The 13,819-nt window shown below is 37.6% G+C and overlaps 1 protein-coding gene across 1 annotated transcript; it reads left to right on the top strand.

The window, feature by feature from the left end:
* The first annotated feature begins 239 nt into the window (after nucleotides 1–239).
* Nucleotides 240–12,376, top strand: LOC138808481 (uncharacterized). The gene is made up of 9 exons (XM_069994752.1): nucleotides 240–319; nucleotides 2,862–2,940; nucleotides 4,701–4,789; nucleotides 7,795–7,819; nucleotides 8,891–8,961; nucleotides 9,431–9,500; nucleotides 9,877–9,927; nucleotides 11,088–11,194; nucleotides 11,960–12,376. Exons 2-9 carry the CDS (start codon nucleotides 2,910–2,912, stop codon nucleotides 12,002–12,004), a joined length of 489 nt encoding a protein of 162 aa, XP_069850853.1. The 5' UTR covers nucleotides 240–319; nucleotides 2,862–2,909; the 3' UTR covers nucleotides 12,005–12,376.
* Nucleotides 12,377–13,819: the final 1,443 nt, after the last annotated feature.

The raw sequence follows: 13,819 nt of genomic DNA, 5'->3' as shown, positions 1-13,819 counted from the left end.
TGAAAATAATTAAGATGGCTCAGATGTCCTCAATAACACACCGCATATACCTTAGTGTTCCCACCCCTTTTAAACATTACCACATCAAATAGATTTCATTTATTTGGAAAGATAATGCTTCTGAAGCTTCTCAATCCTTTTCTAATTTTCTCCTTTCCTTATATTCTTGTCTCGTGTCCATAACACTAATGATCCTAAGTAATCCCAACCAACATTGCCATTTTACTGAACATCAATCTGCATCTTCCTAGTTGTCTCTGAGACTGTGAAGAATTCTATTCCACAAGCCAGGACAAATGAGGAACACCCGAAAGCTGAAGTAAGTGTACCTGTCTTTGTGTGAAATTCAAGTATTACTTTCTTTATCAACTATATTACAATATGATCATGTAAACATGTGTCTGATAAATGACCTCTATTTTCCTTAAGGGAATATGTAGGGATAGATATTTTCCCACTGAGATCTAATTGTGGACAACATTAAAAATGGTTTTCCAAAGTAGACTTTTGACTCAGATGGTAAATAGCTGTCCTGGACTGAAAAAAAAACCTGTAATGGGGGAGAATCTGCCTTCAGTTATTACAAGATTTATCAAAGTAAACTGTATCCATGGCAGCATTTCTTTTTTTTTTTTATTTTAATTTTATTTTATTTGAGAACATACTGTACAGAGGGGTTACAATTACATTGGCAGGATAATGCATACATTTCTTACCAAGCATTGCAGCCTCCTCCTTTGTTTACCCTTCACCTCCCTTCCCAGCCTCCCCCCTCCCCCGCACCCAATCATACCCCCCTCCCGCCCCCTCCGACATTGTAAAGCTTGCTTTGACATGACATTTTGTAATTCTCCTTGTTACAACAGGTCCACCTGAATCCTTAAACGACTTGTTTGTCCCCCTCTCCTCCACATGTTATACTGACATCAAATAAAGTGAAAGCAGGGGTTACACTGTGGGGGAGGGACATACAAAGCAACAAAGAAATAATCTTATAAATGCGTTAGAAACACATGCATGAAAGAAACGAAAACATTAAAATACATATTTAAGGGTTCGTTTTCCTAACATCACATTATCTGATCTTTTCCGCTTGACTCATACCTATACTAGATATTGCAAATAAGGGAAACCATGGGACCTATGCTTTTTTGGGCCTGGCTTACTTCACTTAATATAATTTTTTCCAAGCCTTTCCATTTCCTAACAAATGGGGAAATGTCATTCTTTCTGATGGAGGCATAGAATTCCATTGTGTATATATACCACATTTTCTTGATCCATTCATCTACTGAGGGGCTTCTGGGTTGGTTCCATATCTTAGCTATGGTAAATAATGCTGCAATAAACATAGTTGTGCTGGTAGCTTTAGTGTGGTCTTGTTTGTATACATTTGGGTAAATGCCCAAAAGTGCGATTGCTGGATCATAGGGGAGATCTATGTGAAGCCTTTTGAGGAACCTCCATACTGCTTTCCAAAGTGGTTGAACAAGTTTACATTCCCACCAACAATGAAGTAAGGTTCCTTTCTGTCCACATCCCCTCCAGCATCTGTTGTTGTTAGAGTTCTTGATTTTTGCTGTTCTAACTGGAGTGAGGTGATATCTCAATGTTGTTTTGATTTGCATTTCTTTTATGGCTAGGGATGTTGAACATTTCTTCATGTGTCTAATGGCCATCCTTCTTTCTTCTTCAGAGAAGCTTCTCTTTAAGTCTTTCACCCACTTATTTATTGGGCAGTTGTTTCTTTGAGGATTTGTTGTTGGGTGGTTTAATTTTTTGAGTTCCAAGTATATTTTAGATATGAGACCCTTGTCCGTTGTATGGCTAGTAAAGATCTTCTCCCAATCGGTGGGCTTTCTATTGATCTTGCTAGCTATGTCATTTGCCCTGCAGAAGCTCTGCAACCGTATGCAATCCCATTTGTCCAACCTTTCTTTGATTTGTTGTGTTTCCGGGTCTCTATTAAGAAAATTTCGGCCTGAGCCAAGGAGACCTAAGGTTTCTCCTATTCCATCCTGTAATGTTTTCAGAGTGTCTGCTTTGAGTTCAAGGTCTTTGATCCATTTGGAGTTGATTCTGGTGCAGGGTGATATATAAGGATCTAGCTTTAGTTTTCTACATGTAGTTAACCAATTTTGCCAGCACCATTTACTGAAGAGGCTGTCTTTCTTCCATTCTATTGTTTTAGCTTCCTTATCGAAGATTAGATGGCTATAGGTCTGTAGGTTCATTTCTGGGTTTTCAATTCTATTCCATTGGTCCTGAGGTCTGTTCTTATGCCAATACCAAGCTGTTTTGATTACTATGGCTTTATAGTAGAGTTTGAAATTTGGTATTGATATTCCTCCAGCAGTGTTCTTTCCATTGAGGCGCGTTTTTGCTATTCGGGGTCTTTTATTGTTCCATATGAATTTTTGGATTGCCTCTTCTATTTCCTTGAAGAATGAGGGTGGAATTTTGATAGGTATCGTGTTGAATTTGTAGATAGCCTTGGGAAGTATTGCCATTTTCACGATGTTAATCTTGCCAATCCAGGAGCGTGGGAGGTTTTGCCATTTTTAAAGTTCTGTGTTGATTTCCTTTTTCAAGATTTTAAAGTTTTCATCATAGAGGTCCTTCACTTCTTTAGTTAAGTTAATTCCTAGGTATTTTATTTTTTGTGGGGCTATTACAAATGGAGTTGCGTTCCTAATTTCAGCCACACTTTTCTCATTGTTGGCATATAGAAAAGCATGGCAGCATTTCTTAACCCCTTGTCAAAACAAGGACAGAAAGGACTTGGGCCAAGCACAGCACCTGACCCATGAGCAGGACCAGAATAGCCTCATTTTCACAGTAACTCTTTTTTGTCATTACAGGTGGATGAAGGAGTTAGTGCAAATGACCATGACAATGGACTAAGTCACATGGACATGGCTATTGTGCATGTTGAGAAAGGTAGAAATGTTTTGTCTCTTTTATGGCCTTCAGAGTATGAATCAGGGCCTAAGAAAATTACATGGATCATTTCTTAGGGTGGTATCCCAATGGATTTATTTTTCTTTGTGAAAACCTACCTCATTTCCTAACATTTCAACACTCAGCACTATGCCTCCATAATTTGAATTTTGGGGCAAATCACATCCAAATAATATAAAGTACATAGTATAATCTAGCCTAATAAAGAGTGAAAGGGTGCAGTAACATCTCCAATAATGTTCATTGCAATGTTTTCTGCCTGGAACCCAAGTTGATACAATTCAGATAGTGAAGAAGACAATGCTGCTGGTAGGACATCCTCTGGAGTTGAGACCAAATGGCAAAGATTCCTAGGAGGTGTAAGTCATGCTTCAGCTCTGGAGAAACAAAGAAGGGAGTAGAGAATACCAAGAACAAGAAATATGTATGAACTTTTACATTAGTGACATAGGAATAAGGCATGGAACTTTACAGTGTCATTTTTTCTACTGAAAACGCCATTCTCCATGTGGATTCCTTTTCCTGATACTTTGTCTGGAAAAGAACACAGCATTGGAGTTCATAGATTGCTGTGTTGATTCATAATATAAGGAATCTATTGGCACAGGCCTGGCTCTCAGGTATTCTGTGAATGTGGAGAGATACTTGTCCTTATTTCATCAGGCGGTAGATTAGAAGTTGATTCTGGTCTACTGACTTTTCAGGCCTTAGAGCATTCCTTTCCATTCTGCCTCTCTGTCCAGTCTGGATTAAAAGCCATTGCCCAGGAATGAGATAATATTCCTATGGGCTTCCTGAACAATTCCATGGTGTTAAGAAGAGGAGTATCCACAAGTGTGCTTTCCAATTCTTATTTTCACTTTTTATGCAAATGTCAAAATATGGGACTAGGTGTAACTCTGAGGGAAGTTATGGAGATGAGAAAATCAAAAGGCTATGCAATCACTAACTTTACTTCATACTCAGAACAATCAGTCTACATGTGGGTTGGCTAAAATTCTATACAACAGGGCATAACAGAAACCCAAGAATAATACCAGTTACATCAGGGTTCTAAGAAACCAAGTCATTAGCAATGGAGACATTATATTCCTCAACTTTCATTCAGTTTTCCATATATAAGAATGTTATAATGGTGCCAGGGTCATAAGGAGAAAGAAAAGGAAACAAAGCTAACTAGCCCGTTGCTGATGGCTCACAACTATAATCCTATCTATTCAAGGAAGCTGAGATATTGATGATCATATCTTGAATACAACTGGCCAGGAAAGTTCATGAGACCTTTATGTCCTATTACCTACCACAAAAGACAGGATTGATTCTGTGGCCAAAGTGGTTGACTCCTAGGATTGAGGGGGGAAAGAAGCTCAGGGACAGCATCCGGATAATATAAATTCAAGCCCCAGGACGCACAAGAAAAAGAAAAAAAGACAAAGAAGGAAAAAAGAAAAAGAAAATAGGAGACAATATAGGAAAGTGAAACTTTTGGGTGGGTGGGTGAGAGAAGTTAATATTATGAGGACAAATTCATAAAGTAGCTCTCTCTGTGAGGAATGGGGTAAGAAACCACTTCCTGCTATAGGGGCAGAGTCTGGGTGGAAAAGGCCCTGAAGATTTTCATTGCAATCTAACCTGCCTGAAGGCAGCAGTTCAGAGATAAGACAAAACTCTCCAGGATTCCAGAAAAAATAGGAGTCAAATTAATCCTTTGGACTTTCACTCTATTCTTCCTTGCTCAGATGAAGCCATCCCTGTCACTGCTGAGGTGTGTGAGGAACCCTCTTCCAATGATTCAGAGGATACCGAGACAGACACCACCAATGAGAATGTAATTCATGTCCTTTCTCTGACCTTTGTATGTCCTACTCTTTTAGAGTTGTCTCATCAGATTGCTCCCTTTTTTTTGGACTTTTCCTTTTTTCACTTGCATTAATGATTGAATTTTCTCAGTTTTTCACTGTTTAATAATCATAGGTATGTGTATTCATTATATCTCCAGCCAATTTCACCATCCTTCTGAGACATGCCTTTGGTTTCCTTTGTCTTTCTTTCATTCTAGAGATGCAACTCAAACCTATGTACACTCAAGTGTCTACATTGAGTTACACACTCAGTCCCCCTGTTTGACTTGAGTTTCTGTTATGGCCAGAATATGTGGTGTTTTTTTTATTGTGAAAATACTGTACAGAGGGGTTACAATTACATGGGCAAGATGAGTACATTTCTTATCAAGCATTGTAGCTTCCTCCTTTGTTTCCCCTTCCCATTCTCCACCTCCCACCCTCACCCAATCCTCCTCCCCCCACCAAAGTTGTAAAGTTCGTTTTTCCACATAACGACTTGTACATCTCATTGTTGCAATGGATCCACCTGTATCCCTATTTAAATGATTTGTTTTTTCCATTCCCCTCCACAAATTATACCAATGAAAGCAGGGGTTATACCATGAGGGAAGGACATACAAAGCAACAAAGAAATAATCTTATAAATGTGTTAGAAACAATCACCTGAAAGAAAAAAAAACATTTGAATACATATCTTAGGGTTCATTTCCCTAACATCAACTTATATGACCTTTTCTGCTTGACTCAGACATATACTAGTTATTGTAAATTAAAAAAATGTTTAGGAAAAATGTGAGTCAAGTGATCACTCATGTTTTGATTAGCAGGTATCAGGAGGAATATTTTTAGAATAGTTAAAGGCAGTGCTGTTTCCAAATTCTGTGTCCGCAGTACTCATTCTCCTTAGCAGACCCAGCCGAGTAGAGCTCACACTCTGTAGCTGCTAGGTCAGTAGTACACTTTCCTCCAACTCCAGTTCACCATTAGAACAACAACTGCTAAAGCCTCAAGTATGGACTAGGGAGGAGTGTTTCCTCCTAGCAAAGACTTAGGAACACTGTCCAAAGACTGCAATTGGGATTCAGCAGACAAACCATGGGGCTTCCAAACCAAAATCAGGAATTATCGCGGCTCAAGTTCATTTTCCAAGGCTTATGAACTTCTGAGTATTCACACATTTGAACTACCCTATGGTCACTTCTCTGTCTGTCTTCCAAATTGGAACTCCACTAGGTGTATATTGCTGATTCCTGAGGTGAACTCTGAGGAGACAGAGACATGAATTCTTGAACTTGGAACTGCCATTCTGCTACTCCTACACACATTATAAATCATTCTGTTTTTAAATTGTTTAAATGTAGTTTGTGTTAAATGTTTCTAGCCAGGTACTGGTGGCTGACCCCTGTAATCCTAGCTACTCAGGAGACTGAGATCTGAGGATTGTGGTTCAAAGCCATCCCAGGCAAGAAAGTCTGTGCAATTCTCATCTTAAATTATCCACCAGAAAATTAGAAGTTGCACAGTGCCTCAAGTGGTAGGGCACGAGCCTTGAGCTAAAGAACCGAGGGACAGCGCCCATGCCCAGAGTTCAAGACCCACCACAGACAACAAAAATGCCTTTCCTCCTCCTTATGGTAAAAGTATGTTAATTTATTAATTTATAATAAACTCTATTCCCTTACAGTTTTAAGTACATTATCTTTTATAATATACAACTGTTGTAGGACAAACCTCTAAAAAGAGGTAGTACTTTATTGATTATCCATCAATCACCCTAATGACTCCCTCATTACCCATTTCCCTCCACATCTCTCATTTTGTATCTATTGAATGCAGTTACTGCCCACATGCCCACTTAGTATTTGCCATTTGTGTGTTTTCTTTTTTTAATCTGTGCTTCTCTAGGTATTTTGTCATCAGAATTCTGTTTATTCCCCTGGAAGGGATCATAGGATTAAAATGATCTAGGTCTCTGAGGGCTTAGAAACCATGACAATTTTACTGTACCTAACTAATGACTCCTATGTCTACTCTTGTGGATCTTCAATGCTGTATGTCCCCCTTCAGCACACAGGTTTCTTTGATATTATTTGAAATTCCTTTTCATTTTTTGTATGTCATTTCCTAGTCTATCCCAAAATTGCAAAGAATTTTACTAGGATATGATTCAGGGGAATATGGTTTGCATTTATTCCTCATATTCAGTTTTGGGAACTGTTTCTTTAGGAATCAGCTGCAAATCACTGTTTTATTTTCAGAAGGACCAATGAAATGACAGGTTTATGATTCACTTGGTATTCTGCTCTTTGTTAATGGTTTATTAATTTTCTGGAATCTCAATTGTATATCCATGCAATCCTCTATGCTTGTCTTCAACTTTTGAAATATTTCTGATCTTTTACTATCTCCTGTTTAGCTTCTTTGAAAACACCTCCATTCACCTTCCTTCCTTTTATCTTCTAAGACACATGCTTTCACTTCCTTTATCTTTGTTTCACTACTGTATTGTTTTCAGTGTTTGCATAATATCTCCTGGATTTTGTTCATTTGCCTCTGCTTTTTTGTCATTCTGATGATGTCCATCCTTCTTTGCCTCATTATTTATATGAATATTTCTTATGTTCGAGAAATAACATTCCATCAACTCTCAGAACTTTCACATTTTAGTGCCATTTATCTGGACTGATTCATGTTTTCCTTTTATATGTTTTTATGAAAGTAATATCAATATGTTACAATCCCCTTGTAATAAAAAATTGACTTTAGGAGCATTAGGGTTTACCAAAACTTTTGTAAACACTTTTGTACTTTTTCATAATTTCTACTCAGTCTCTTGTGTTCTCAAGGAGGATTCTTTTATAAACTTTCATTCCAGGGATACAAGTCCTCCCCATTTGTTTTCCAATATCATCATAGTTAACCATAGCCCTGTTTAAGGAGGATTGGACCTGAACTGTTTCTCACTGTGTCTTCTGTTCTTTGACTGCAGGTGGACTCCACAGCACATGGAAACTGTACGTATTCCCACATAACTCACTAGAACACACTAAAGTTGCTGATAAAGTTAGGGCTTTCTTGGCAGATTCGATACAGAATTCAATCTCAATCCAACTTTTGCTGATGGAAAAGAGAAATGACTTTGTGCTGAGCAGAACTGGTGATAAAAGAAACAACTCTGATCATCTAGTTGTATCCTCTAAGCAGTTTTGCAATTTTGGTGACATAGTGTTTATGACTTTGACCACTTTCTAGGCATGAGAGCCATGATGTAACGGGTTAAATACTATAGGTATTAGCATTTGTCAGTAGTTCCTCATAGTGAACTTTTCTCATGCAGTTATTTAATTGTGTGGATTTAGTGTGGGCTTTAGAAGTATTGAAAACACACAAATTCAATAGTACACTGACCCTAGTTTCCATAGTAAGTAACACAATGTTCAGGCTGGTTTTAATCCCTACATATATCTCCAAATGTTCCAATCTCCAGGACTTGTGGATAGGATTGCACATATACCTACCTCATTCAAGTAATACTCATTTGTGGAGATGCTTGTCAGTTTGGAAGCCACTTGCTTAAAGGACACACACAGACACACACACACACACACACACACACACACAATTTCTATAAAAACAAGTAACCAAATGACACGTTAGTAAGTTTTTGCTAATAATATCAGTTTAGTGTTCTCATATTTTCTTTATTTACCAATTATCCTTTATGAACAGATTGGGACATATATAGAAGAGAAAGAGTATTGTTTTCTGGAAATTAACTGTAGACAGGAATCTCAGGTACTCTTCTGCCCTGGCTGTCTTTGAACCATAGTCCTCAGATCTCAGCCTCCTCAGTAGCTAGGAGAGCAGACATAAGCCACTAGTACCCAGCTAATGTGTTCACACTTTTTAACCAGCTTTAACGTGATGAGAGTCCTTTAGCAGAAATGATATAGCTTCCCATGCTTTCAATTTCTTGCTTGCTCCTCCAGTTTGCCAAAGATTATATACCCATGAAAACACTAATAATCTTGAATAATCCCAAGCAACACTGTCATTTGACTGACCATCAATGTGTACCTTCCTAGTTGCTTCTGAGACCACGCAAGATTCTGTTCCTCAGGTCAGGACAAATGAGGAGGAACAGGAAAAATCTGAGGTAAGTGAGCCTGACTTTATGTGAAATAACAAGCACTGCATCTTACAGTATGGCCAGTTGAGCATGTATATTATGCATGACATTCATTTTCCTTAGTTAGGGGAATAGCAGTAGAGAAATATTTTCCAACTGAGATCTGATTGTAGACAGGAATAAACATTGCCCTCAGGAAATTACAAGATGTCACAATGAAGTTTAATCAGGGAAGCACTTTTTCTTCCTTGTAGAAACATTGTTATTCTTCTACCCCACACCCCCACATTCACACCATGCAAAATAAAATACTGGAGCAATGCATATGTCAGGGATGAGCTGCGCTTCTTTGCAGCAGTAGTTTTAAGGTGGACCTTTGGGTTGTCTTGATTTGGTCAGTTTTTCATCTGCTTTCTAATGCCACCAAAAGAACAAACCTGTATGAAAGACACAGAGTAGCCTTATCTTAACAGTAATGACTTGTCTATCATTGCAGGAAGATGCTGAAGGAAGAGGAAACAATCAGGTGGATGCACCAAATTATGTGCAAGAGGATGATCTGGATGGTGAGAAGGGTAGAAATGTCTGTCTCTTAGTGTGGTCAGCATTCTGACCCCAGATATCTTAAATATACCTAAGTGTATATCAGGTAAAGAGATGACATGCATTAGGAGCACTATGGATTTCGAGCCTTGCTGTGCAATCTAGGGTACATCATACTCTGAGGAATGGTCATAGGCCATTCATTCTTTCCATGTGGCACTATTAACTTTTTGATGTTTCTCCAGCTCTCTTCATTGAAACACTCAGGAAACAGCCTCCAAAATGAGACCCTATGGACACAAAACACATCCAAATATAGAAAACATATTGTAATGCAGCATAATTTACAAGCAATGAGTCTTTCTAATAAATTTCTATGCAATGTTTGTGTTTCCAAAGACTGGAATATGCAGGAATATGACTGGACTAGTGACGAGGAAGACTCTTCAGGTAGGAAAATTCCTAGACTTGAGACACAGTGATAAATGTCCATGGAAAGTATAGTTTTATGCATCTTCTATGGAGACAAAAAATGGAGAGAATGGAATTCTTCCTTTATAATTAGTGACACAGGAATAATTGTCAGATAATTATTGGTATCCAGCATACAGTCTCATTTCTTTTTTGTTTGAAAACAATGTTCTTCTTCCTGTTTCTGCTTCTGGCAAACATGACAGCATGTGGACACTGATTGGCATGTCTTGGGATGTTTTCCCATGATGGAATGGATCTAGTTTAACAGATTTAGCTATGACATGGAGGATCACATAGAGAGGGAGTTTTCCTAACCTTTGTCAAGAGGTCAGGTCGGAAGTCCCTTCTCAGCCTCTGCATTTTCAGGTGTCAGAGCCTCACTCTCTTTTCTACATAGTCGTGTAGAAAGGACACTGAGCAGGTGTATGAAAATATTCCTATGGCCACCTACTCCTTTTTGGATCCTTCTGGAGAGGAGTGGTGAGAAGTACGTTATTTGCTTTTTACTTCCACCGTTCATCCAAATCCCATCTTCTGGGACTAAGTTAAACCCTGAGAACATCTATTGTAGTATGATTATCTAATGTCTTCCCAGTCACTAACCTCATCTCATACCTAGGAAACTCATGGTATGTTTGTGGGACTGAAATTATCTCTAACAGAGCATAACAGAAACCCTAGTCAATGGCAGTTATCTTGGGGCATTAAGAAACTGAGTTATTAGAACAGGTGACAACCTAGCCTTCTGTATTCATTCAGTATTCAATGTAGGTGAAATGTAGCAAGGTTCAGGATTAGAGGTGAAGGAAATTTGTCAGAAAGAAGGAGATGAAAACAGGCGTGCATGGTGAGTGATGGAAGGCAAGAACATGAAGGCAAATTATCAAGTGGCTGCTTCTTTGAGCAAAGGAAAATATCTCACATTGTTTCTGCTATAGTGTCCTAGTCTGGTCTGGAGAAAGTCTGTAAGATGAGAGACATTATCCCTAGTGTAGTATAACAAAACTGAAGCCTGGAGATAGGAGAACAGAGGTGAGTAATAATAGAGTTCTGACTTGGTTCTTCATGACACCAGAATAAGCAAGAGTAAATATTCTTCCTCATGCAGACATTCACTCTATCCCTCATTTCCCCAGATGACTCTCTGTATCTCAGTGCCCTGGAGCATGATGAAGCTTCCTCCAGCGATTCATCCAGTGATTCCTCTAGCCAGGATGGAGAGGGAGACACCTCCAATGAGAACGTAATTCATTTCCTTTCTGTCTCTTTTTAATCCTCCTTTAGGGGTTTTCCTGTAAGTTTCTGTCTTCATTAGAGAATTTACTGGATCTCTCATAGTTAATTTGTTTTTTCTTCAGCAATTTAATCCCTCTTCTCAGAAATGACTTAAGTTCCTTTTGTCTTTCTTTGCTGGTGGAGATTGATCCCAGGCTCAGGTACATATATGGGCCTACAGTTCGAGGACTCATTGTTTCCTACTGATTTTTTCCCCCATTTTCATGCAGGGCAAGATAGGAAGATGGAGTTAAAGAGATAATTATCCTCAAACAAAAGTGTGCCCAGAATATGTTCATGCTTAACTAGAAGACATCAGGAAGGATCTTGTATAGGGTGGGGGTGCAGGGTTGTAACGAGAGTCTGTCAGCATGTACCACACTTCTCAGCATATCCAGCTGTGTAAAGCTAAATATCTCCACCTTACAGACCCAGGGTACACTTCCTAACACTTGAAGTTCACCATCAGAACAGCAGCTGCTAATGGCTACTCCATTGTGATCCAAGGCAGTTTGTTCTGGGAGGATATTTAGTGACATCCTGTCCCTGAAGAAATAATTGTATACTGTGAGCAGCAGAAAGGGCTTAGTGCCTCTAATCCTAAACCCTGGAGTTACATGTGACCAAAGTCACCTTCAAGGCTAGGAACCTGTGATGCTCCACACACTCCTCAGCCACCCTACTTGGCTTAGCTCTGTCTCTCCACTCACCTGTTTCTGTTTCCATGTTGCAGTACCCTGAAGTGGAATCTGAGGAGACAAGAGACCTGAATTCCTGAACTTGCAACTATATTCCTGCTTGGCTTAACCCCCTTCTAAATAGTTTGAGTTTTAGTAGCTTTTAGATAGCTGTTGTTATATAATCAATAATACAAATATAATTCGGTATAATAAACATATATAATCAAATATTAATATTAAATTAAAATATTTATATTAGGTCGGGCGATGGTAGCTCACGCCTGTAATCCTAGCGACTTAGGAGGTGAGATCTGAGGATCGTGGATCAAGGCCCCCATGGACAGGAAATTCTGTGAGACTCTTAAATCTAATTAACCACCAGAAAAACAGAAGTAGGGCTGTGCCTCAAAGTAGTAGAGTACTGGCCTTGAGCCAGAGAACTCTGGGACTATGAACAGCTGCCAACTTCATGTCCTATGACCAAAAAATGTATATATTTACACAAAAATATGTAAAATGTTCCTATTAAATGGAATTACACATATTAATATAATTAGCTATATTGGAAATTGTATTAGATATAATACGCAGGATAGGTATTCATTCAACATATAATTCTATATATTAAAGTATTTATTAATATACATATAATTTAATGTAATTCCATAGTATACGATTGAATTTAGTAAATGGTTAAATTAATATTACTTCTATTATATATAATAAAATATGCTATTAAATAGTTTAATAATATATAATTAAATATATTAAAATATATTAAACACTAATGTAAATTAAACATTAACATTAATTGGTAAATTATATTGAACATAATTTATAATACAATTAAACTTAATACATTCATATTTATAATGAAATATAATACATAATAATCTTAAATTTAGGACATTGGAATTAAATATTAAAGTGTTTACACTAAGATTTTCAAAATCATCATATTAAAATAATATGAAATTAATATAATATCATCAATAATAGTTCTCTTTTTAATGTTATAGGTTCACAAATTTTATTTGTTCATACATATTAAATAGTATTCAATTAAGTATGAAGTATCAAATCTGTTTTGCAATATACAATGGATCATAGGACAAACTCTCCACATATAGAAATTTGTTGATCATAATGCATTCACTGTAGTAGCGCCAATGTCATGCAGTTTCTCCAACATTTTCTGTCTTCTTTGAACGTAGTAACCACTTCTTTGGTATTAGCATCTCTCCTTAGGTCACTGTTTCCCTAGGTTTTTTCTTGACTGAAACGTGTTTTCCACCTAAAGTCTCCTACCAATGTTCTTGATGCCTTGGATTTCAGGGCCTAAATACCTGAAGCCAGATTAGCTATCAAATCCTGATCACACCATTTCCTTCCTGGGATCTTCAATATGCTCTCTATGTCCCTTCAGAATACAGTTTCTCTCTGAATGTGAGAAGTCACTTATTGTCTTGTCATTTTCTCTTCTCTTCTCTTTTTGTGTGCCAAGAAGTCACTGTAAAGTCCACAATTATATGAGAATATGACTTGCTAGCATATGACTTGCTAGGATATAACTTGCTATTCTTCATTCTCAGTCATGGGAATTGCATCTTGAAGAAACAGTTCCCAGTCAAATTTAAAACTCCTTTATACATAATTAAAGATAAATAAAATGTTCCAAAAACATCAACAACAAACCACAGAAGGACAACTGTACTAATGGAGGTATGGTGTTTTTGATTTTATCAAAATCAGTATACTCATTGAGATATAGTATAATAAATAAATTTTAAAGATTTTCTTTCAGTAGTGGGAAGAGAGAGTCCAGAATTTGCTCAAGACCTGTTTGCATTTTCTTGCCTTTGCAGAAAAATGTATTACTGTCACAAAATTTAAAAAATAATTAACAAAATCAA

Source organism: Dipodomys merriami, unplaced genomic scaffold (assembly GCF_024711535.1).
Source record: "Dipodomys merriami isolate MVZ:Mamm:240054 unplaced genomic scaffold, mDipMer1.0.p SCAF_45, whole genome shotgun sequence".
NCBI lineage: Eukaryota > Metazoa > Chordata > Mammalia > Rodentia > Heteromyidae > Dipodomys > Dipodomys merriami.
The sequence above is the reverse complement of the archived record's forward strand: the minus strand, read 5'-3'. Positions and strand labels throughout refer to the sequence as shown.

Coding starts and splice junctions, on each gene's coding strand:
- LOC138808481 (XM_069994752.1), top strand. CDS start 2,910: ATGGACATGGCTATTGTGCATGTTGAGAAAG. Junction 2,941..4,700: donor TATTGTGCATGTTGAGAAAG/GTAGAAATGTTT, acceptor TTCCTTGCTCAG/ATGAAGCCATCCCTGTCACT. Junction 9,928..11,087: donor TGACGAGGAAGACTCTTCAG/GTAGGAAAATTC, acceptor TCATTTCCCCAG/ATGACTCTCTGTATCTCAGT.